This window comes from Toxotes jaculatrix, chromosome 15 (genome assembly GCF_017976425.1).
Source record: "Toxotes jaculatrix isolate fToxJac2 chromosome 15, fToxJac2.pri, whole genome shotgun sequence".
Classification (NCBI taxonomy): Eukaryota; Metazoa; Chordata; class Actinopteri; family Toxotidae; genus Toxotes; species Toxotes jaculatrix.
In genome coordinates, this window is record NC_054408.1 from 7,253,704 (window position 1) to 7,277,686 (window position 23,983).

Here is a 23,983-nt window from a genome sequence, read left to right on the forward strand (position 1 = left end):
CTCGCCTCTCAGGTCTAAGTCCCTCAGGTACCCTGGCTGTGCTGCTATTGTATTGTTGTCCAGGATGTCCTTCGGCTTCAGGTCTTGGTAGGCCCAGATAGCGTTGCCATGGTAACGGCTGGGCGGGTGGAGCTGCAGCCTCAGTCCAGCCTCAAGCCATGTGTTGAGGAGAAGAGAGACGAGTGCACTAAGAGAGGCTGAAAGTGAGGTTTGTTTTACTCCAGATGACCATCGCTCTGGCAGAGGCATTTTCTCTTCCTCGAAGTTAAAAAATATTTTTCAGAAGGAGACACTTCAGATAAATTTTTCACTTTTTAAATTGGCCCTACCTCTTACTGGAAAATAAAAGTCAAAACACCTTTCAATTTTCCCCAGCATGCCACAATCAGAATTGCACAAGCTACAACCTCTCCCCATGTGCCTACAGTCCAGTTAACCCAGTGGTGTGTGAGCACCTTCCTTATGAACTGGCCTGCAGCAAGCTTTTCATAGGAAATCAATGGCAAGTGCATACCTGTACTTGTGACTGGAACAATCAAAGAGCTAACAGCAGTGAGAGAGATCTAACAATGAATAATGGGCTAACAGAGAGGCACTGTATATTGTGAAGTTCATGTCAAAATACTTTGACTGAGGCCAACTGTCAACTGCTCTTGCTCCCATGAAAGAATCATGTCTGCCAGTTAGAACATGAGGATCACAAGTCAAAAAGATTAAGAATAAGACCAAAGATTGAGTCTGAAATTAGGAGAATTTGTTCAAGGTGATAAACCAATGTGTATCCAGTCTTCTCTATCACTAAATTTGGTGTGCTGTCGGCAGGCTCAGGCAACCAGCAGTGTGCTGTCCATCAGCGGTATGAGGCTCTGTGTGTGGGAGATGGAGAGAGGAGGGGGGGTTAGAGGGAAACAGGGTAGATTAAGATCACCTTTCCATTTGCTGCACTCTGAAATGAAATGGCCATCCCAGGTGTGTGGGGGAGTTGGGATGGAGAGGAGGGCAGTGGAGTGTTGAGGCATCTCATTTCTCCCTCCTACCCGCCCTCCCGTCCCCACCAAAATCCAGATGAAAAAAAAAAAAGGTAAAGGGAGCAGGTGAAGATTGAGGCCAGTTCTAGCGGCAAAAAAAAGCTCAAAATAAACATATTTCAGTGTCTGCTGCTCTCTTTGCTTTTCTGTTTATGCTTATTTGTGTGCCTGTTAATGCATTTCGAAGTGTGAGCTGAAACTCCCACCACATATCCGCATCTATGACCTCAGGTCCACTTTCTCTCTGCTCGCTGATGGCTATCAGCTCTGTGCTGACTGAGGCGATAGCAACTAGCTGCGGCAAAAGGATAACGCTCAGCCAAGCCAACCCTGAACAGACTAGCTGGATCAATCAGAGGTGACAGAAAACCTCTGACCTTTTGAGACCAAATGCTAATCTCATATATCAGTGACATCATCCAATCCCGTATGCATGTACAGATGTTTACACTGCATAAACCACCCCCAAAAAGGAAAGGAAATTGTGTAAATATTCTAACAAGACAACAAAACTGGGAGAACAGCTCTCGGGCTGGATTCATGGCATGCCTTTTAGCTCTAGCTTACCTTTGCTGCCACTACGCAGATGACACTATGAATTAAAGGAAGATGGATTCTCTTTAAGTAACTGTTCATTGTTAATTGCTTTGGTTTAAACAGGATGCACTTTTATTGGACACAAGCATCAAAGGTGTGTGTTGGTTGAGTGGGTGGTGTAAATCACCAAGAGTTCATGTTCTCTCAGCACATGCAGGTGTGAAGACAGATCCTGCTTAACACTATCTCTGGGTGTTCACTCGCACAGCAAAGGAACACATTTTTTTGTTAAGGAGAAAGTTAAGCTTAAACAAATTCCCGAAATCAGTTTTGTGCGTGCTCTCCTCTGCTTCCTCCCTCATCTCTCTCTCTCATGTGCACATACTTGCACACACACACGAACACCACACACCCTGAAACACACTACAACAGACGGACCCCGCCAATGCTTTGTTCCCATGTCGAGCGCCCAGAGCAACTGGGTGCATCTGTGTCACAGAGGCTGGACCTGCTGCCACGGTCTGGGATGGAAGAGACATGGAAAAGGATGAGGGGGGTGGAAGGGGGCAATGAATTATGGTAGACACATGAGGAAGGATTAAAGAAGGTGATAGTAAGAGAAGTGAGTAAGGGTGGGGGCTTGTTGAAGAGCACAGAGTTGCTGGCAGGAGCAATGGTTAGGGAAGGAACCAAGGGGAGTTGAAGAGGTTGGGGTTGAGGGGTGGGTGGGGAGTGTTTGGTGGGGAGGAGGAGGGACGGTAGTCAGAGAAGCGAGAGAGGGTAGAGAGGGGATATGGATCTGAGCCAAGGCCCGGTCGAGCGCAAAGCACACAGTGCAAGAATGCCAACAGATTCCCTCCAACCCGGTCTTCAACCAAAGAGAAGAGAGAAAGAAAAATGGAAAGCAAGAGAAGGAAACTGCAGGGAAAAACATTTTAAATGCTTGCAAATCAGAAACAAATGATTAACTAGCGCTACAAGTGCAAATGTATAAATAGGACAGGGCTGTAGATGATGTGAGATGAGCATTTCCTGTGTTTTGGCTGCATTGTGTGCTGCTGGCCTCTTTGCCACAGCTCACTTCCCTCTTGTGTGCCCCTGGACACCCCAATGTGACACATTGGCCTGATAACCGGCCTACAACTGCTAACTCACTAGCACACTTCTACCACTTCCTCTCTTTTGAGTCGCTCAGTGCAGAAACTTTTAGTAAAGTAGTGAAAGCTGAGTACATTCACAACATGATCATTAGACAGGTAACAAAGAAAGCACTTGCTAGAACAAGAGAACTGACTAGGTAACACTTTTGTAGACCCTAGAAAATAAAGGTCTAATATACGTTTGTTGAAAACAAAAAACATGTTTTCTCACCATGTAGACACAATAGAGCCACAACTGAATCACAGCTGATTTCGATCTCAACCTCAGCCTGCTTCATGTTAGGCTGTGTCTGTTCATGACCTCATCTTTTTGGCCTCATTCTGGTCTTGAGAGCCAGTCAAATAGTTCCCTGCAGAGTTACTACTTAAAGCATATCTGCACCAAGCCAAACAACAGCGCTCAGTGTGGTCAAAGGTTCGACAGACTTGAAACTTCAATCCACAGAGGTGAGTTTTGCCCTGCAAAGAAAAAAACACTACACAACTAGTCAAAACCAGAATGGGACTCTTGTGTGAATGTGTGGCCATGCCGTACCTACATACTTGAAGCGTCAATTCTATGCAAAGGTACAAACTGGCCTTTACTTTTTAAGAGGAGAAAGCAGTAAACTCCGCCCCCTTGTGTTTTCTTCCCCAGGTCGGACAAAATTTATAAATTTATTAACTTTAAAACTCCCTAAAGGTGTTTATGGAAGGATACAGATTTTAAAAAGATTGTTGCACATCTTTCAAACTGATGTCCACAGTTGTGGCCATCCTCTGATGGCATCATCATGGTTTTCTCTGTCAGCCTTGACAAACTAAACCCCGCAGAACCTCAGAAGACAACAACAACTGTTTTCACAACCTGCGGAGCACACCCTACGATACTGTAACTTAACTAACCTTTATGTGTAAAATCGTGGAGTTCCCCTTTAATGACTTTCTAAGTCCAAACAGCATGTACCAGGTAAACAATAATGATGCTGTTTGTTCTGTGTGTGTCTATATGAGAAAGGTGGAGACGCATGTCTGCATGGAGACTTCACTCATGAATGTACGGAGATGGACATAGCCCATTTTTTCGAATCATTCCTGGCACTCTGTGAATGGTCTCAGAATTTCCATTTCATAAGCCGTATTTTCCTTGGCAGGAGCGGCAAGCGAAGTCTTTTGGATGCTTCTGGGACATTTTTGAACGGGACTCAAGAGAGCAGAGTGCTGCTACCTCTTTGCTCATAGAAGCATGGACTTTTCTAACCCCCAACAAGTACAATGGCATCAAACTAGTTTATGTGCACTCCCCTTTGAAAAAAAGAGAAAAAACTTCCCTTTAGGCTTAAAAACCCCTTAGAGATGCACTCAACTGATGCACTTTACCTCAAAACGCCCTGTCCTTTTCCTCTGGGAATAAGTTAGTTCCATAGAGGCACAACACAGCTCTCTTCATGAACATAGCTATTATTAGACAGAATACACTTCTCATGTGTTAGATGTTTTCATCTCGGGGACATACAGCCAAACTTGGGGAGCTTATCAGATCCCATCAGTTTAAAGCAGGGGTCTTCAACGTTTTTCAGGCCAAGGACCACTAAACTGATGGACAGATGGAGCAGGGACCCCCCCATCCTTGCTAATATGTTCAATTCGTGTTAACATGTTTTTAAAGACATTTAAATTTGTGGGGGAAAATGGGGGAAAAATAGATTTTAAAAAATTGTCTAATCAACCAAAAATTTCACCCCCCTCCAGTACCTCCGTGGTCCCCCTAGGGGTCACGGGCCCCCTGTTGAAGACCTCAGGTTTAAAGTGAATGTAATACAGTATCTGTCAGGGCTTCACCTGTTGTTGAATTTGGAGATTGTCCTTTCCTAAAAAAACAACCCCTATGTATCATCTGTGCAAACAGCTTATTATGACCTGTAGTTGCAGTGGTAGTAATAATTACAGGAGCAAAGGAGGAAGTCAGGTGACTTCAGGTAAAGAGCCACAAAATCTGCATAGGGAGGAGGTCAGGGTGGATGGATGGGTCAAAAAAACACATTGTTGTTGTAACCATGACGATGAAGGTACTCTAACCTTAATGAAGCACGTATTTCAACCCAAACCGTGATATTTCCCTAAACCTAACCAAGTCGTTTTTGTGCCTACCCAAACCAACCCTGACCACTCCATAAGCTTAACCGCGAGTCTATACTGTAACCATGACAACTAACGTCTGGTATGCCTGCCGTCGCTGGGGCAGTATTTCATGAGACACTCCCATGGTTTCCCTCAGAGGGTAGGGACAAACAACTTATGTGGTCGTTCTGGTTGGAGGGCTTGCTGTGAATCTGATGGGGTACACCTGAGTGACTGAGCCCCCTACTGCACTCAGTCACGTAGCCAGCATTTAAAAACCATTTAATGGTTCTGTTTCTTGACGTCACAAAAATCGGAAGCAATGATAAACACACAATAAAGGATCATTTTATTTAAAGAACCTGTCACCAGCAACAAAATATGGCACTGACGCTCACATACTGACTCATGACTTAATGAATATGCCTTGCGTGACCACTCTTATAGCTGGTCGTGAGGGAGGATATAAATGACAAAATGCTTGTCAAAAAATACCATGCACAGGAAAAACTAAGCATTTATAAAAACCAAAGAAACAGTTGAGAATACACTGAGACACCCCAAAAGATGGACACCAAAAACCATTTGCTCTGGCTGAATGGAGATGGCAAAGGGTAAGTATTGATTTGATTGATCTGTACTTAAGAATACGAATCAAGCTCCATTGTGGTGAAACCCAGCATAAAAAAATATATATGTTTATGACCCACTGTAGAAAAACATTACATTTCTTTCCAAAGATTAAACCATATATTTTATAATAGTGAACAATACAAGTTATTTTGTAATCAAACAGTGCATTTTGTACAATGTACAACATAAGGTTAAATGAGGGGGGTGGATTAAATGAGCCTGGGTTCGTGGGGGTTTGATACAGTGTGTGGAAATGGGCTCAGTAACAATGTGGTATGCCAATTTTTTTTTTACTCCCGCACAGTAACCTCATTATGTAAGTTCCTGTACACTTCTAATTCTAAAAAATGTTCCGTCATATACAGTATACAGTCCAGCATGAACTTTCTGTACAGCAGGAGCAAGAAATGGAGAGTCAGATAGGTAAGATAGAGGAGTGATAATGTGTGTGTGTGTGTGTGTGTGTGTGTGTGTGTGTGTGTGTGTGTGTGTGTGTGAGAGAGAGAGAGAGAGAGAGAGAGAGAGAGAGAGAGAGAGAGAGAAAGCAGTAAACTTGTGTTCTTGAGCCAGGGAGCTCAGCACCTGGGAGGAAACCAGCTCCATTTATAGAGTTGATACTCATGTAAATACACAGACAACGCACACACATAAACAACACACACTCTCACACAAGCAAGGCCCACGGAAGTTCCCATATTCTGGTGGATTGCCCTTGGGTCCTTGCTATTTCTGCCAGGGGCAGGGGGATCCTGTGTCAGTAATCCTGCCGGGATGAGGGGGATGAGGTTGCCGGATGTAGCTCAAGTCCACTGCCTTCATGAGCACACACAGATACACACGCACACACGCACACGCACATGAAAATAATTTGCAGGAACAATTTGCTGAGTGGGCACTAAATACAACACTACAACTATTACAGTATCTTTACCAAAGAAAACAAATGTACTGAACAAGTTGTCATATACAGGCACTGTCACACCCTAAAAAGTCCAGCCCAAACACGAGTTTGTCCAATACAAGTTGTGCCAGTAATAATACCTCAACCAGATATGTCTCCAGTGTCTCTTTAAAGTGCTGAATGTTAGAATGAAAACTCAACATCTATAAATATTTCTAAAATATCAGTTTTCAACAGGACAAAGGGAAATCTTTTGTAAATTTTATCATTTTTTTTCTGTGACTTTCTGTCTTTGTGAAAGATCCCCACCTCCACCAATACCGCCTCCGTCCCCTCTGAGGTCTTGTGAAACTGTGGGAAATGAAGAAGCTATTTATTCTGAGAGGAAACACTCAAAGCGAAAAGAGTCGGTCGCTGTCTGGTTTGTCTGTGTCTCTGTCTGCGTGTCAAACACTCTTCTTATGAAGATGACTTCCTGAGCCCCTGCTCTGTTCTACAATCTGGCTACCACACACACACACACAGACACAGACACACACACACACACACCTTGTGACCTTTGCTTGCACCCACAATAAACCATATTTATCTTAGATTCAGAGACAGACACAAACACACACAGAACTCTGTCTCTCAATATTGCAGCTCTTCTCATGAAAGAAGAATATAGATGCCCATTCAACACAAACAGCCACCCACACACACCTACAGTATGCACACACACACACAAATGCGCATACACAAAAAACATGCACAGTTACACACACACACACACACACACTCCTCCACAGTGCTCCAGAGAGAGGTAAACAGAAGAGTCTGACATCCTCTTGCATCATGTGCCTCAAATGCAGCAGAGAAACAGCTAAACAAGCTGTGACCGTGACAGCTCTAAAGTGAGGTGGCATTACTCAAGTGAGCTTCGACTCAGAAGTCAAAGCAATTTGTGACACCATTCTAGGCAGCTTATATCCAATTGAAGATCATTTTGATGTAATCATGAGAAAGAATAAGTTAAATATTCATTGCGAGGGCTGGATTGAGTTCCGCTCTTAAGCAACCACAAACAGACGCCACAAAACAGCTCCTAAAGAGCCAATACACTACGGTGTAGTCTTCTTGTTTCAACATAATCAGGTGACCTCTCTAGAACACCCTTCACGCACACACATACACTCACCTCAGTAAATGCAGTAGGGTCAGTGGCTGTGCATCTAAAATAGCCTCTGACACAAAAACCTCACTTGTACCAAAGGAGGGGGAGGTGGAGCTGAGCAAACCCGGATAAACACATGGAGTAATTGGCACAGTCTTTCTGGAAGACACTGCAATAATCTTTGCATGTTTACAGTGAGGTTTACACACTGTCGGTCTATACTGTATGTGTGCATGAGAGAGAGGGAGACAGAGAAGAAGAGGTTGGCTCCAGTGGATCAATAAAAAAATGCACTAAGTGACACTGTTCTCGTCTCTTATTTACTCTCAGTGCAGAGGTCCTAGGCTGAGGTGACCACACTGCAGTACTTAATAATTATCTCAAACTGACAGAGGTGCATCGTAGGCACAGACCTGTACTGAATTCACAGTAAATAAAATTATAGAAAACCAGTGAATATTTTCGTCTGAAGGCTTTATTAACTTAGAAATTTAAAATGCATAAGCATGTTTAGAATAAAAGCCCAAGAGAATATAAGTGAAGGCATAAGCAAGTGAATCACAACATTCAATCAGTGCTCCTCTCATGCAAAGGTTAGAGCTTCTTTCTGCTTACTAAAACTGAGGGTCAGAGTAAAACCCCGCTCTCATCTCCTGCCCTAACAGGGAGGTGAGATGCATTAGATTAGCATCCTCACAATAACCTGCATCCTTCCCACCACCACTCTCACCGTCAACCACCCACATACTCTCTCTCTCTACCTCCCCTCCCCAAGGGATGACAGTATACTCCTGCTCTAATGGGGGATTCATAGGCTACTGCCTTTTATCCCCCTAGGCTCTGATAGTGTACGTGTATGTGCTTGTGTTCCAACATGTAAGTCTGAAAGTGTGTGTGTGTGTGTGTGTGAGCGATCCCCCCTCCTCCAGCATATGCACTGTGTAAAATACTACTCACAATAGCTTGTCTGCTGAATGCATCACAGCACATGTGCACTCACATGCACTCTGAAAGATCGACCTAAATAGTTTACAATAACTGTACAATGCGAGCATGCAGAGGCACCAATACACTGGCTCATCTACAGTGTTTACTGTAAAAATAAATAAATAAATAAATAATATCGGCTAAAACACTTGAACACACTCTTTTTTTCCACTTCTCTCCTTCTGCCCCTTTTTTCTCACTTGCCATCTCTTCAGTGTGATACAAACGCATGCATGTAAGCATATATAAAAACAGACAAGCACATATGCATTTGCCTTAGTGTTTAATAGTCTTGCAGAGTCGTCTTGATGCAGCATCATGAAGTGCGTACCCTATCTAACCTCACTTTATGCTGACACAACCAAATCCACCCCAACACACGGCATATGGAAACAGACAATAACGGACCAACCAAAACATTCCTACACTCTGACACTTATTACATCAAATGTGTGCGCAGTTATTTTTGCTCGCAGAGTTTTTCCCCTTGGTTTGACCCATTCCAGCTCTCCAACGCCACTCAATAAAACCCAGCAGCTGTGTTTACCTCTATTACTCATCTACTCATGCCTTCACTTCGATTATTTTTCCTCTGTTTTTCAACTGATGTTGTGCTGCGTTGATACCTGGTTGAAGCAGCTAATCGGGAGGACCTATGGCACACAGCATGAACCGACAGTAGGTTATGTTAAAGCCAAAGAGCCTGTGGAATGCCACAGGCACCCCAAATGGATTCCACATGTTGTTTGCATAATTTCCCCTCCTAACAGTTGACCTACAGTACAACTGGAAACAAAGTTCACAGTGATCCGTGCAGCATCCTTGTGCAGGTCTGCTGAAACAATCTGCACTGAGGCTAAAGAGATGCAGCCACCCAAGGATTCTGTAAAGCGAAACTCTTCCTGTAAAACCAACTCAAAATAGTCCAAAACAATCTAAAACTGCTGACTTTGAATGCTCTTCCATCCTCTTTTCTTGGCTTCCTTCCTTTTCACCTTCCTTCTATTAGCCAACCATATTTGGCTAAAGCAAAACAGACACTTGGTTGAAAGAGGAAACATCATCGCAGATAGACAGACAAACTGACATACCTTTCCATCCTAGCCATGGAAACATGTCGAGCAAACTTAAATCAGAGTCTGGGGACAAGCTCTGATATATGAGTCATTTCCAGTAAGCACTGAGTGTGCAACTCTAGAGATGGTGTCATTACTAGAACAAAACTTGGATCAGTGAGCTGGTCAGACAACATCATCTTAAAATCTACCTCCCCGTACATCTGTTTGTTATTTGATGACAGTTTTTTTTTTCTATCAAAAGATAAGCTTGGTTGCTCTAGAGTGGCTCCTTATGAGTATTCAACAGGGGAATGCAGCAAAAATTCAAAATACTCACACTGATGTTTGACAAGCTGTAATCATCCATGTTAGATTGTAGTTCTTTCTGTTTGTGTTCAATATTTAGACTATCAACCTAAGAGTCACTGCTTTTGCACAATACTTTCCGTGCTCTCTCTCTCTCCTCTCTCTTCTCTCTCTCTCTCTCACTTAGTCACAAAACACACATGTGCTAGCACTCCATGTACACCCTTAACTCAATTTTGGTAAACAAACGTGGGCTGGACACCGGGGTCAGGGGTTGAATCCACAAGAGACAACGCAGAGGGAAAGAACAGTTTGTCATCCTCTGATGAAATAACAGCATGGGGAGTTCAGTTCACAACTATTACCTACAAATATTTGTATTATTTCACATACAGGAAGTTCAATATAACTACCAGAGCATAATTATTCAGAATGAAACAGCAGCAAAGTAACTGCAGATGTTTTCAATGTTCAACCCACTTGATCCATGACCTTTTTGTCCCGTTGATTTAGCTAGCTTTGTGACCAAGGTACATCTGTCAATATGCAAAGTCATCTATTTGGCTGCTGTCTGTTTCACACATTGTACACATATGAATGACCTTGACATGCTGGTCTATTGTACACACATGTGGTATGTGTGTAGCTCTGTGTGTGTTTCAGGGTTTGACAGCTCTGGAGATGTAACCAGGGGCACTAAGGGGCTTCACCATAACCCACCTCTCTAATTTTCCTTGGCTTACAGTCAGGGACCCAGATGGATCCAGCCATACTGTGCACTGCAGTCTATCTGCAATCAATGACGATACACTCCATAACACCCACCTGGATCAATGATACAGCAGTCAGTCAATATGCCAGCAGTTAACCCAGCTGATTAGGGGCAATACAGGGAATTTCACATCTCCCTGAATAAGACAGTGAGCCTACATGTTGTTGAACTGCACATACAAGAGCACGGCACTTTTTCCTGAAAGATTCAATCTGTCAACATGTGTCCAATTTGTGTGTTGTGATCTGTGGCAAACAGATGATGCCTTTAGTGGGGGAATTCTGCCGAGCAATTAAATGTGCTGGGCAGAGCGGTGTTGATGGACAGATAGAGTCTATCCGTTGGTGATTGGCTTTTTAATTGAGTCCCCCCACCTGCACTGATCTCTATCATAAGCCCTTGGACCATGTCTTGAGGTGGGGGTTGAGCCACTGAAGGAATAAGAGTGGCAGCATCAGATTGATGCAGTTGTGGAGGAGAACAACTAGAGGCATACTGTATCATATTGTTCACGATAATACCAGCTTGTTTTTTAATGTGATAAAATTTAACAGCACTGCATGTGTTCCATCATGATTATGTACAGCAGCAACAAGCAGACGGTAACAACAGGACAACAAACTTATTTAGCCACGTCAAGCTGAAACACTTGATTGAGTAGAAGGTGAGGCAAAAATCACATGAAGAGAACAACAGCTGACGTCTGCTCCAACCAGCTAAATGAACACTTTACATTGGTACATGTCAACTGAAAAAAAAATGGAAATATCTGAAAACGACATAGGTTTACCTTCAAGTGACAAAGCCTGCTAGTGGCTACAGGAATGTTGACTATTGTCCATTGGGAGCAATGTAATGTGATGCTATTAAAGAGCCACAAAGTTCACTGAGGGAGGTAGTCCCTGGATAGATCAACAAGATGACTTTAACATGGGAGACTGTTTTCCATAACATTAACCTGTGAGAAAACAATGAACGAATCACTTTGCTGATTCGAATTGTTTCGTTGAGTCCTGTTCAAAGATCTGTAGTCACTGACCATTCAAATGCACCTCACTGAAAATAGTATGTAGAAATAGTACGTTCAATCGTACGTACGTTCAGTCCAATGCTGGATCACACTGTTACGTTCAATTCAGTACAAAACTAGTACTGTGTGCGCTGTTTATACGGCTAATAGCACAGCAGCCACTTTTCTGTGAGAGTTGTCCACGTTATGATTGTTTCTGTGACTTTTGCTGTCTGCATCACGGCTGAGCTGTCAGTGGTGCTCTCAGTCGCAATGATGATTCATTATAGTTCAGTTTAAAGATTCAGTGTTAAAGATTTTTTCGTACATCCACTGAAGACCACAAATAGCAGTGACATTATCTAGTGCCGACTATGACACCTCAGCCAGACATGCAGCTCAGCGTTGCAACAATTAACATTAAAAAGTATTCTCCAGCATTTTATCATATCGAAGAAATATCCTGTAGAATTATGATATTATTTTCAAGTATCATCACCCTCGCACTTTGCTCACCTTCACTGATTTGTTTGTCAGTGCCAGGAAATATTTATATGTTGCCTGTTTCAGAGCTCCAACATGATTCTTCTTCACTGTTGAAGCGCAGTGTCCTGTACTGTAGAGTCTACTCTACATGTGTGGTAATATCAGCCTGCTTATTCATGCAGACCCCTTTGTAAATGGATTTAAGTGAGAGTTTAAATGGGCACTAATCTCACTCGCTGAACATCCGTGAGCTGCAGGGGGTCTCGTCCACACACACACACACACACACACGACTCCACCCCCCTCATCTTTTTTTTTTCTCTTTTTTAGATGGCACCCCCACTTAAATGCACACACGAACACACACCCTACGGCTGCTACACAGTTAAAGGCAAAGCAGGGCCTCTACACAACGCGGGGGTAAAGTCACAGAGGTCAGTGCTCAGTTTCCACATCAAACCCAGGAGCAGAGGCCAGAGTCTCATCCCCCTCCCACCTTTCTCACTTGCCTCCCTCCCTCCTGCTCTCTTGCTCTCGCCCTCCCCTCCTCTTGCCACCACTTCTCCCCTCACACCCTCCTCCTCCCCCTTGCTGGATGTACAAATGCCTTTGCTGTCAGCTCTGCCCTGGTCCCCTGTAATTGAAAATAACAGCCAAGGGCCAGCCCCCGGCCACTCTCCCCAGCCTGGTGGCTCTCTGCCTCTCTGACAGCCACCCATCAATACCAATGACTATTACCCTGGAAGTGAGAGCGCTGCCGATGACATCCAAGACACCACCCCTGCAACACTCCCACACACACACACACACACACACCTCCCCCCAAGTGTCCTTCCTCCGCTACCCGAGCCTCCTAATGTTTAACCCGTTGCTAACAGCCTCCTCTCTCTGTCTCTAAGCTGGTACAGTAGGCTACGGTAGGCAAACAAGCCTGTCTCTCACACACACACCACAATGCTTCACACAAACGCACAACCACCCACACACACAAAACTCTCTTAAGACAGGCACAAAACTCTGACAAGCAGCAAACTTTTTTGCAGTGAGAAGTGCTGAGAGAGAGTTTGGTGTAGCGCCGTCTCACTTCACACTCTCATATTCCCCACCAAGATATTCAGTCTGTATTATTCTACAACACTGCTACACTGCTAGGCTGATATGTTCTGAAGTTGCTTTAGATGGTAAATAAGTGGCACATAAGAGATTTCACAACTGCTGCCGGCACTGTAAAGCCAGGATGCTGCCCATGCCCACAGTCATTCAGTGTATAATCACTTTTCTCTCTCTTGTCATGACAGCTTATGAATTTACATGGGGAATAAGTGTTACATGTCCACTCAGTACCATGCAGGGGCTCTTGTTTTCCCCCACTGACAGACACCAGACACAATGCCATAGGTGATCTGAGTTGTCATCTGCCTTGACAGAGCAATGACAGCTGAACAAGACGCACTGAACACAAGCACAAAGCCCAGCAACGTGACAAATGAAGCACACAGCAGCAGCCAGCAGAGGAACAGGACGAGAAAAATACACAGACCTTGTCAGAAGCTGCAGAGCCGTGGAGACTAGGACACTGTTTTCCTTTCTACAGTCCTCTCTGTCTCCTCTCCTCCTCTCCCTCTCCTCTCCTCTTCTCTCCTCTCACTCTGCGCGTATGTACGTGTGTGTGATAATGTGTGTGTGTGTGTGTGAGTGAGTGTATGTGAGTGAGCAGCTCCCTCCCCTTCTGCCTCTCAGCTGCTCAGCTTAGGCAGTTCTCAGGAAATGAATGGGAGCGCACAGAGAACTGTTGTACTTGCAAATGACTTACCCCGAGTCACATGATCCGCTAAATGTAGGGTGGGCCGGTGGGTGGAGGCTTCATAAGCAAAGGGAAGACAATATACTCTAAGCTTTAACAGCATGCATCGAATTACACGGGGCCCCTCCGGGGAGGTTTCCGACGCGTCCGCTTTCGGCCAGCCCGAACTCTCTCTCTACCCCTGCCAGAGAACAGCGGAGAGCCCCGGGCTGGGGGTGAGCACCGGAGCACCTCCCCGTTTAAAGGGGACGGAGAGGAAGGTGTAGGTCTACGTCTACGTAGAGAGGGGGATTTATAGAAGAATTTAAACTCTGATTTACAATGTTTGTTTAGCCGTGTGACATTTACAGAGAATTAATAATCTGATAAGTCTTAATTCTTCAGTGTTTTTACCATAAAGGCCTACACATGCAGTATTAAAGGAAATGACAGATGTTTCCATTTGCTGTAAAACGTTTAAAATGTTTTAATAAAAATATTTCATAAAGTAATTTATTTTCAAAGTCGACTAATTGGTTGATCAGAAAATTAAAGGGCAGCTATTTTGATTATTGAGTAATTATTTAAGTCACTTTTCAAGTAAAAATGGCCAATGGAGCCATGCGATGGCTCCAGCTTTTTAAATGTGTTTGCTATTTTCTCTTGTCATATTAGACATATCAGGCCGTAGTATTATTACAGAGCTGTGGGTGAAAACTCAGTGATTTATTTCTCATTCAGTCATCAGAGCATCATCAGAGCATCAGTCTAGTCATTTATTTACTCCTGCATTTACAGTAATCAAAGCTGTAAACAAACCTTTATGAACAGAAGATGTAACTGATACACACACACACACACACATTTAGGAGGAAACCAGAGTGTTATTATTTTTATTTTTTATCAATTTATTATTGTTTTCTTCTTTGATTCACTGATTATTAGTTTGCTCTATAAAATGACAGAAAATAGTACAAATAGTGCAACCAAGTTGATATTTTCAAATGGATTGTTTTGTTTGACTGTTAGTCCAAAACCTACAGTTATTCAGCTTACTGTCATGGACATTAAAGAAAAACAGCAAACCTGAGAAGCAGAAAGCCGTGAATTTTGGATTTTTTTTTTCTTAAGAAAATAACACAGTCAATTACTTATCAGAATTAATTTTCTGTTGATCGACTTATCAATTAATCAACTTATCATTCCAGATCTCACTGGTTGATTTCCTAAATTCTCACCAGGTAATTGTATGTACAGCACAGGTTTGTGTGGATAAGAGTGACTATTTCTGCTCCTAAAATGCCATATTTCTGCCTGCTGTTTAAGTGACTAGCTTTGAATAACATGCTGGAATATTTCCGCATAATGGCTGCTTTTAAATTCTCTTCTGTATAGTGCCTGAGCCATTGTGCCCATGTCGGTTTTCCTCCTGGTGTTCTCCGACTTGATGAAAGGTATCTCTGTGGTATGAGAGGCTGATGCTGATGCTGCCGAGCACCCACAGCCAGTCCCCTGGGAGCTCTAATTAAGGTAAAGGAAGCAGGACTCATCTGCATGGCTGATGGAGCTCATACCACTTTACATGGTGCAGGCTTTATCGTGGAGATGGAGAAGCATGAGTGAGAGAGCCAGAGATGATAGAGAGAGAGAGGGGAAAAAAGACTATTTACAGTAGTACTGTAAGCCTGATCCAACTGCTACTCACTTAATATTCATTCTGTTTCACACCAGATACTGTATGTCTTCTGTTTGCAATGAATGGAGGATGAAATGGTTGGGTGGAGATGAGAGGATGGAACAAAAGGGATGGAGGGAAAGAGAGACTAGATTAATAAGGTTGCATATGCTGGATAGAGAGGTGGCTGGGTGATTGTATACAGGTGAATTAAGAAGTATTTTCTGGCTGCCTGGATAGGAGGAGCTCTAAGCGTCCAATGGGAAGAGGGGTTGGTTGAATGAATGGATGGAATGGGGGTGAGATGAGGGATGATCTGGCCATGATGAAAATTATAATGATATAAAATGGCAAATCACTCAAACATTCTGGGTTTGTTGTTTTATTTCTTATCAATTTCATCTCTACTTTTTAGGAACTTCAAGATAAATGAACTGTTGTTAAACATTTAGCTGCATGCTCACTGCAGTTTTTTGTTGTTGTTGTTGTTAGAGTTAGAGTACTGGTATGGTCAGTACACAGATGCGTCCATAACAAGAAGATACTTGAAATCAGAGCAGATGAAAGACGCTAGGCATGAAAACATGCTGCTAAAAAGTATATCTACATATAAATAAACCATAAACCTGTGGGGAAAGAAATATTCAATAATGTGAGATCTTGCTGACTAACAGAAAGGGACATGCAACTGTAGCTGTGTGCGAATATCAGGTCTGTGCACACTGTGGCATTTGAAAGCATTGCATAATGATCTGGTTGCAAAACACTTTCAGACTTCCTGCTCTGTCAGTCTCCTCTCAGCATAATTTGACATAGCTGCTATCCCATTACCTGTTGTTTTAAAATATCAGTGAATCTACACAGTGCTGTACACCTGCATGAACCTTACAGGCAAAACATATGGTTTTTCATCTTTTGGTCTTGAGTGTATTGATACATAAGAATGGTCAATTACAGATTAATGTGATATTACCAGTCTCAGAGAAAATTTCTGATTTGCGTGATGAGAGCGCTGGCTAGTTAATAGGCACTTTGAAGCTCTGTGTGTGATGGAACACTAATGTAACATCAGCCGTAAGGCCCGGTGATGATCCTTGTAATGACGTCCTGAGGAGTTCTTTCAAATGAAATCCTCTCTGTGTAACTGGTGCCCGAGGAGTCCTGGCATGTGTTGAAGGAAGGCAGGCAGAGTGGAGCTCAAACAAACGCTTTGAGGGAGGAGGAAGAGGGAGGAGTGTGGATGGAAAAGAGGGGGAGGAAGCTACAGCGATCTGTTGAGGAGAGTTTGAAGAAGAGGAAGAATGAGAGTGGATGATGGGAGATGGTCTGAGGGACATGGGGGGGAGGGGTCACAGTAGGCATGGATCAGGCATGTGAGGGGAGGTTATCTGAAGGGGGGGTGGAGTGCCCGAGTCAGGGCTCCCAGCCGCGTCTCTGTTGCCCCCAGTAGGGCTTATTAAACACCTGAGACACAACCACCTCACCCAAGGCTACACCAACTCCAGACAGGTTGCTAATGCATCACCCTGGGGTGGGTGCAGTTCAAAGACGGCGTGGGTGTCTGGGGGGATCATTTGTGCTGCGGCATAATAAGCTGTAAGACATCAAGAAGAGCATTATCATTACACACTTCTCCCTTGCATCATCTGACCCAATCTCATCAAATTATTGTAGCACCATTCATCATTTAGTTACACACTACAAAATGTCTCCACTGAGGGGGCGAGCATTCTTACTGTGCAAAGGAAGTCTGTATTTGACTTAGCAAAAAGACTGCAAAAAAAAAAGAAAAAAAAGGTGTGTGTGTGTGTGTGTGTGTGTGTGTGTGTGTGTGTGTGTGTGTGTGTGTGTGTGTGTGTGTGTGTGTGTGTGTGTGTTGTGAAATGCTACAAGTGAGCGATGTGATGCTCCCCTATTGTTGTCTCTGGCTGAACTTTAGACTCTGGACTGAAAGAACAGACATGCCAGACGAGGAAGTAGGGAGCAGAGAAGCTAAACACAACCTGTTACTGCACAGTCAGGAGGGAGGGAGGGAGTGAAAACAGGGAGAGGAAAAAAGGACTCAAGAAATGGAGGATGTTCTGTTATTGTTGGTTGAGTTAGAGGCTTTATAATCAATACATATTCATAAAGACACGCTGTATACCTTTCCTTTCCTTTCCTTTCCTTTCCTTTCCTTTCCTTTACTTTCCTTTCCTTTACTTTCCTGTCCTTTCCCTTCCTTTCTGTTCTGGAGTGAGGACACAATGTGGAAGATAATTTATGGCTCACTTTCAAATATTTCATAGACTTTGAATATAATAATGTGCGGATGATAAAACCGACAGGATATGAATACAAAGAATAAAATACAAAAAGTGAAGTGGCTGTGATAAACCCAAGAGTGAAGAATCAACTTGAAACCTTGAAAATAGGATGGACAAGAATATATATTCATACTGTCAGACAGCCCTGGTTTGTTGGCAATGAAGTGCTCACCTCTGGAGCTTCTCTTTATCCCCTGCAGTCGTACTCTGTTCTCCTTGTGAGTGCCCAACACAATAGGGCTACATACATGAAATTAGATGCAGTCTCTCTCTCTCTCTCTCTCTCTCTCTCTCTCTCTCTCTCTCTCTCTCTCTCTCTCTCTCTCTCTCTCTCTCTCTCTCTCTCTCTCTGTGTGTGTGTGCTCTCCCTGCTGAAAATTACACTTTTTTTTTTTTTTTTTTTGTACAGGAGGGTTCTCCTGCTTTAGATTACACAATGATTCTAATGCAAGGCCCCACTCTGACATTTTGTACAACCACACTGACATTTGCACACTTGCTTAAATTTGCTGAAATCTGTATCTTGTTCACTGAATTTTGAGAAAACGCGAGCAAACAACTGCATAAAGTCTCATTCAAAATTCACATGCAATTATATTTCACAGCAAGGTTTTGTGTTTGTTGATGCCTTGCTTAAACAGGAAATAACATGTTTAAGCAAATTTTTTTTTCTTGCATTACATTAATGTGTGTCACATTATAGAAACATTAAAAACTGCCATTCAAAAAAGACATGTAGTAGTGAGGGATATTCAGCAGACTATATAATTATATAATTATATAATTCATAATTATATTTCAAGATTCCACGTCGCACCTGTATAAGTTGCACATTGGACCATGTCTGACTTCTATACTAGTTGTAATTTCACAACATCTTGCTTGTCTGTCCATGTCTTGAACTGAGATTTAAAGTGAGAACAGAAAACCTTCCTCCTTGAATAAATGAATGTGAAAACAGCATTCAAGCGTCAAACTACACATACATGTACATTATTCTGCCCAGTAAAAATCAAACATCCAAGTCAAGTAACAATAAGCAAAACACATTTTTGAGCAGGGGACGACTTTAAAAATTTTCATGACTTATTTCAACAGATTGATAAATGAAGATTGACTGAATTTCCACCGTAAATGATGCCAGCTGAGGTTCAGGACAAGGAGGTGGTTGCAGTGTATACAACTCAAGAATATGTATTCTATCATATCAGTATGTGGCTTATCTTAAGTTTATATTAGGTTTATACCTCTACTGGGACCTCCACATCAGATGTAACCCAGCTCCCATGGCCTTGCTTAAGTCATACAATATTCTGCTACATGGATATTATAATAGTGAACACTGGTGAAGAGAGCTATGAGGAGTAAATTATTGATTCATACATACATTTATACATCTATTTATTCAAGTGCATCTGTCATTAACTAATGCCAGATGCACCTTCCAAGCATGCAGCACAGTATGGTCTGAAACATCGGCTGGTTCATTAAACTAATGACAAAAATATTGAAGATCATCTTGTGCTTAAAAATAAAAGACACTAGTGGAATGTAACATGATTTAGCCAAGTTCCTACAGAAGACAGTAAGATCAAATAATCAAACAAATCAAAAGGAGACAGAAGAGAAAAAGAGATCTAGCAATAAATATATATATAATAAAATGAACAACCACGAGAAATCCAGAAGAAAGGTAACATGGAAAAATGGAGCATTAGGACATCTGTTTGCTCAGGGGGCCTCCCCTGGTCTAGTGGCTATGCATGCAAGCGTGTATGTATGTGTGTGTGTGTGTGCGTGTTTGTCCAGGCGTCAGTACACCTGCACAGACTGAGTGGGTTGGCTCAGTGGGTTGGCTCAGTGGGCTGGCGTGGAGCTCCATGGATCCCCCTCCAGGCCAGCTCTCTGTCAGGCTTTGCCAAGGTCAGCCTCCTGCCAGGGGCGTGGGGTTTGAGGGGGGGAGGGGAGGGAGACTCTTCAGCATGACCACCAGGGCCTCAACATGCAGTGTCTAATAGCAATGGCAAAGCTCTTGCACACACACACATACACACACACTCCTAGAATGAACTTTAACACCAATACAGAGACACACACACACAGTTGCAAACAAGTGAACTGTGATAGGCGTAGGGACACATTCGAGGAAGGGGGTGATTGTAGAAAGCCTGTCACATTTTTTTACTCTGCAAATAAGATAAGACAAAGAGACGGAAATAGTTTGGATTAGCTGACATTGTAACTATAGGTCCTGAGCTTAACAGGATGAAAGAGGAGATAGAAAAGTAACAAAGAGGCTTGTGTGTTTTAAAACTGCTAGCTCCGTATTGTGTCCATTCCACAGCTATCCATTACCTAGATCATCTTACTGGGTGGCTAGACCCAGGGTGGAGCCTGCGATACTACAGCCACCATGAAATACCTTACTCACTTATGCACACACAAGAAGTGCTGCAAGGACCATGAAAAGATTGTAATTGAAATATCGGATATCAACAAAGCCACCAAGTGAAAATGCAACACCTTGACACTTGTGTGGGGAAGTATTCACCGTGGCATCAGTGACAGCGACTTGAATCAAACCTGTTAAGGTGTGATGATGAGACTATCAATCTTATGGTCTGCTCTATATGCCTCTGAGTTTTAACCAGCAGATACAGTGAGCAGTGGCAGAGAGATTAGCCTGCTCATATGGGCAATGGAGACACCTCCAACGGAGAATTGTACGGCAGCACTGAAGCAATTACCCACTGCCACTCCTCCACATCCCCCCACTACTGTCAAGCCTGTCATCAACACTGGTTTGTGTGTGTGTGTGTGAAGAGCAGAGGCTGATCAGCCACCAGAGCCCTCAGTGTTGCTCTTTTGTTGCTCTTTTCCCAGCCAGCAGCCCTTTAGTTTTGTGGCGGAGAGACCTCGTGTTGTTCCCCTTTGGCAGCTCGACCCCTCCCAGACTCTCCCCCCTCACCTCCTTCCTCCGCTCACCTCCTTCTCCCTCACCTCCCTCCCCTCTCCTCCCTCCCAGGCGCTGGGTAGAGAGGGAACAGCCAGTGCTCTCCAAACACAAGGACAGAAGCTGCCAGCACGTAGCCATGGCAACAGCTTCTCTCTCACCCGCCACTTCCCCGCTCAGTAAAAGGGAGTGTGGAGAATTGCAGGGCCCCTCTCTCCTCTCTACGCTCTCACACAGCCCAAATTAGACGGGTCACAGTGTTTTTCTGGCACCCGTTTAAATAATCATAGAGATGGATGTGTGTAGAGAGAGAAGGAGGAAGAAAGAGAGGTGAGGCGGGGGCAAGCCAAGGAAGTAGAATGGGGGTGTTAATCAAAAAGATGCAGATTGCTGCACAACAAATGATTTTTTTTCCAGACATAAGACCGTGGTGGGTGGAGACAAGGATGCTTGAGATGTTTGTGAGCCATGGTGCAGAACTTATCTCGCTAACGCAAGTGCAGGAGGGAAGACTCAAGTCGTAATAATTTCAACTGCAGCGTCTCAGGGAGAGGAGGTGAATGTCTGGGACACAAATCAATTCCTTGTTCCAAGCTCACTGTTAATGTGATTTTGAGGGTTCATTTCCAGATCCATCTCTGTAACTTGTAGTTTAGTGTCTGAAACATCGGCACAGAGTACATGAACAAGTGCTTATCCAGACCTCTTCAACTCTCATTTGCTCATACATTGCCCTCGGCAGATATACTGTACAGCAGGGGTGTTACACGCATTTTGTGGTGCACATTTCCCTACACTTCTGCAGTAGGCTGATGTAAAGTGCTCAGCGTCCTTTTGAAAGTTTATGTATCTATCAGGAGGTGCTGATATTAAGAACAAGGAATTGTATGATGGAAAACCCTGAAATGTTTTCTTTTCATGAGCTGCTGCCACAGGCCTGCTCTGGCTTAATAGCATGCTGGCTTTTGAAAATAATTCAGCCCAGCTTATTTTCTACTTGATTTACTCTGTGCAAGCCTTCCCTCATCAGGCCAGGGTTTTGATATTAAGCCAAAATAAATCAGTTTCCCTTTTCAGCGATATGTTGAGCCTGCACCAACAGCAAAAAGAAAACTTTAGAATACAGCCACGGGATTACATCACAGCCAAACAATGTCTATTTTTACCCTGCGTTAAGTTTTTCTTACTTCCAGGAATTTCCAAAACAGGAGAAATCTAAAAGATTGAGCACGGTGCTGCAAAAAAAAAAAAAAAATGAATAAAACTGCAGTCATAAAAGCAGGGTCAAAACAGGGATGGAATATTGTCCAGGGGTGTTTGGAATTTAGATCTATGAGGGTTAGGAGTAGTTCCACGTTTCTGTCGCAGAAGTTTTTCTCTGATATATACACTAAGGAAAAAAATTTGTTGTATTGAGTTATAGCTTACATCAGTCCTATATAATGATGTAAAACTGTAAAAACCCTCTCAGTAAGTGCTAACACTGAAAGTTTTGTTTTATGGTTTTATAAAGAAGACAGTTCATGAATAATTCACAAAGATAAGTAAATACGCAGAAGTAAACACAATATGTCATTACAAGGATGTTTTCATCCAGTGGACATGATGTATACATGAGCCAAGCAACAGACAGATGCATGCTTGATGATATCTGCCCAAGCTGAATGGTGTTAAACATGAAAGACTGTCACACTACTGGGAGTATTGCATGTAGGAGACTCTGAATGAAAGGTCACTGACATGATGTTCAGGTGCTGCCCTGAATCGCTTGTAGATAAAATAAAGTCATGTTTACAGTGTGTGTCTGTGGGTGTGAATGTGAATGTGTGCACAAGCTTGCTTGACTTCCCCACATTGATACCAGATGGCCCTTCCCATCATGGCCAATGGAGGAATTCAGCTGGCAGGACCCCTTCTTGTTCATGGTCAATGTGTGTGTGTGTGAGTTTGTGTGAGTTTGTGTGAGTTTGTGTGTGTGTGTGTGTGTGTGTGTGTCCCTCTCCGTACCCCTCCTCTCCTACCACACACTGACCTATTTGTATTCTGGGCAGAGCAGATGAGGCTCCAGGCCTGCTGCCCTGCTCCCCTCTAGCCTGTCCCCCCGGGAGGGCATCTGTGGGTCTGCACTGGGCAGATAGGGCAGACCCATCATGGCAGCACATTAAAGACCACCTCACTGGTCCACAGAGAGGGGATGTGTTTGGATTTGGGTGTGTGGGCCTCTGTGTTTGGCCTGCTGAGATGTCTCTCCTTCCATATCTTTGTCTTAAGCAGTTTTGCTTCTTTGTCTGACCATAATTCTGATGACAAAATAAATCATTTGACTCCAGTGTGAATCTAAAAAAGCAGCCTGGCCAACCGCAGGTGATGGATTGTAGCCTACTACTGTAGCTTTGTACCAATAAATGCGAATGGCAACGGTCTGAAATTTGATCAAATTCAGACTAAAATTCTCTATTAGTTCAGATAAAGTAAACTTCAATCACTGGTTTCTAAATATTACTATCCCTGGGAAGACAATGATGATGTGCAATGATATATTGGCTTCCTGACATCCAATGACTGTGCAGCATTTCCTCTACATTCTTCTGTCTTGTATCTTGCTAGCTCAGAGACAGAATTATCGCTTGGTGTTGTGTGGTTAACAAAGTTAAAACAAGAAAAAATATTTGTATAGAACAAAATATGTACAAAATTATGGAAGTCCTGAATACTTCTTTTAAAGCACAGTTTCTGAATATGGGCTGTGTGTATTTCTCTGTGGACTTATTATTTTGATACTTTCACAGCATCTACATAGTCCTGCTTCATAATCAATAAAGACAGAGAAATCTCACATTCTACAATATGGGACCTTCAGTAGTAGCTCACTATTGTCAGAAAACCATGACAATAATTCACTGAATGGTAGCACATCTACTGCAACTGAGGGCTTTTCTGCAATGGAGAAAGATTTAAAAGCCAATGGAAGTTGCTGAGACTCTCACACTGATTAGTCACTCAGAAGAGACAGTCTCCATCTTCCCTGAGACGATGTGTGGTCAGCCCATTTGTGTTTGTGTGAGTGTGTGCTTCAACTCAAACTTTGATAGGCTCATTTAGAATCTACCAAGCATCTCTGATGGACCCCTAT

At 43.2% G+C, this 23,983-nt stretch overlaps 1 protein-coding gene across 2 annotated transcripts in view; it reads right to left on the minus strand.

Annotated features, from left to right (window-relative positions):
* The window catches only part of klf12b (Kruppel-like factor 12b), a 36,886-nt gene extending 22,809 nt beyond the window's left edge, over positions 1-14,077 (minus strand). Inside the window, exon 1 of one of the 2 annotated variants that reach the window (XM_041056557.1) lies at positions 13,947-14,077. In XM_041056557.1, the coding sequence (XP_040912491.1) occupies positions 13,947-14,040 (94 nt within the window). In that variant the 5' untranslated portion in view covers positions 14,041-14,077. Of the gene's footprint in view, positions 1-13,673; positions 13,906-13,946 lie in introns of those variants that run through there. The other variant, XM_041056558.1, reaches the window with a different exon arrangement.
* Positions 14,078-23,983: the final 9,906 nt, after the last annotated feature.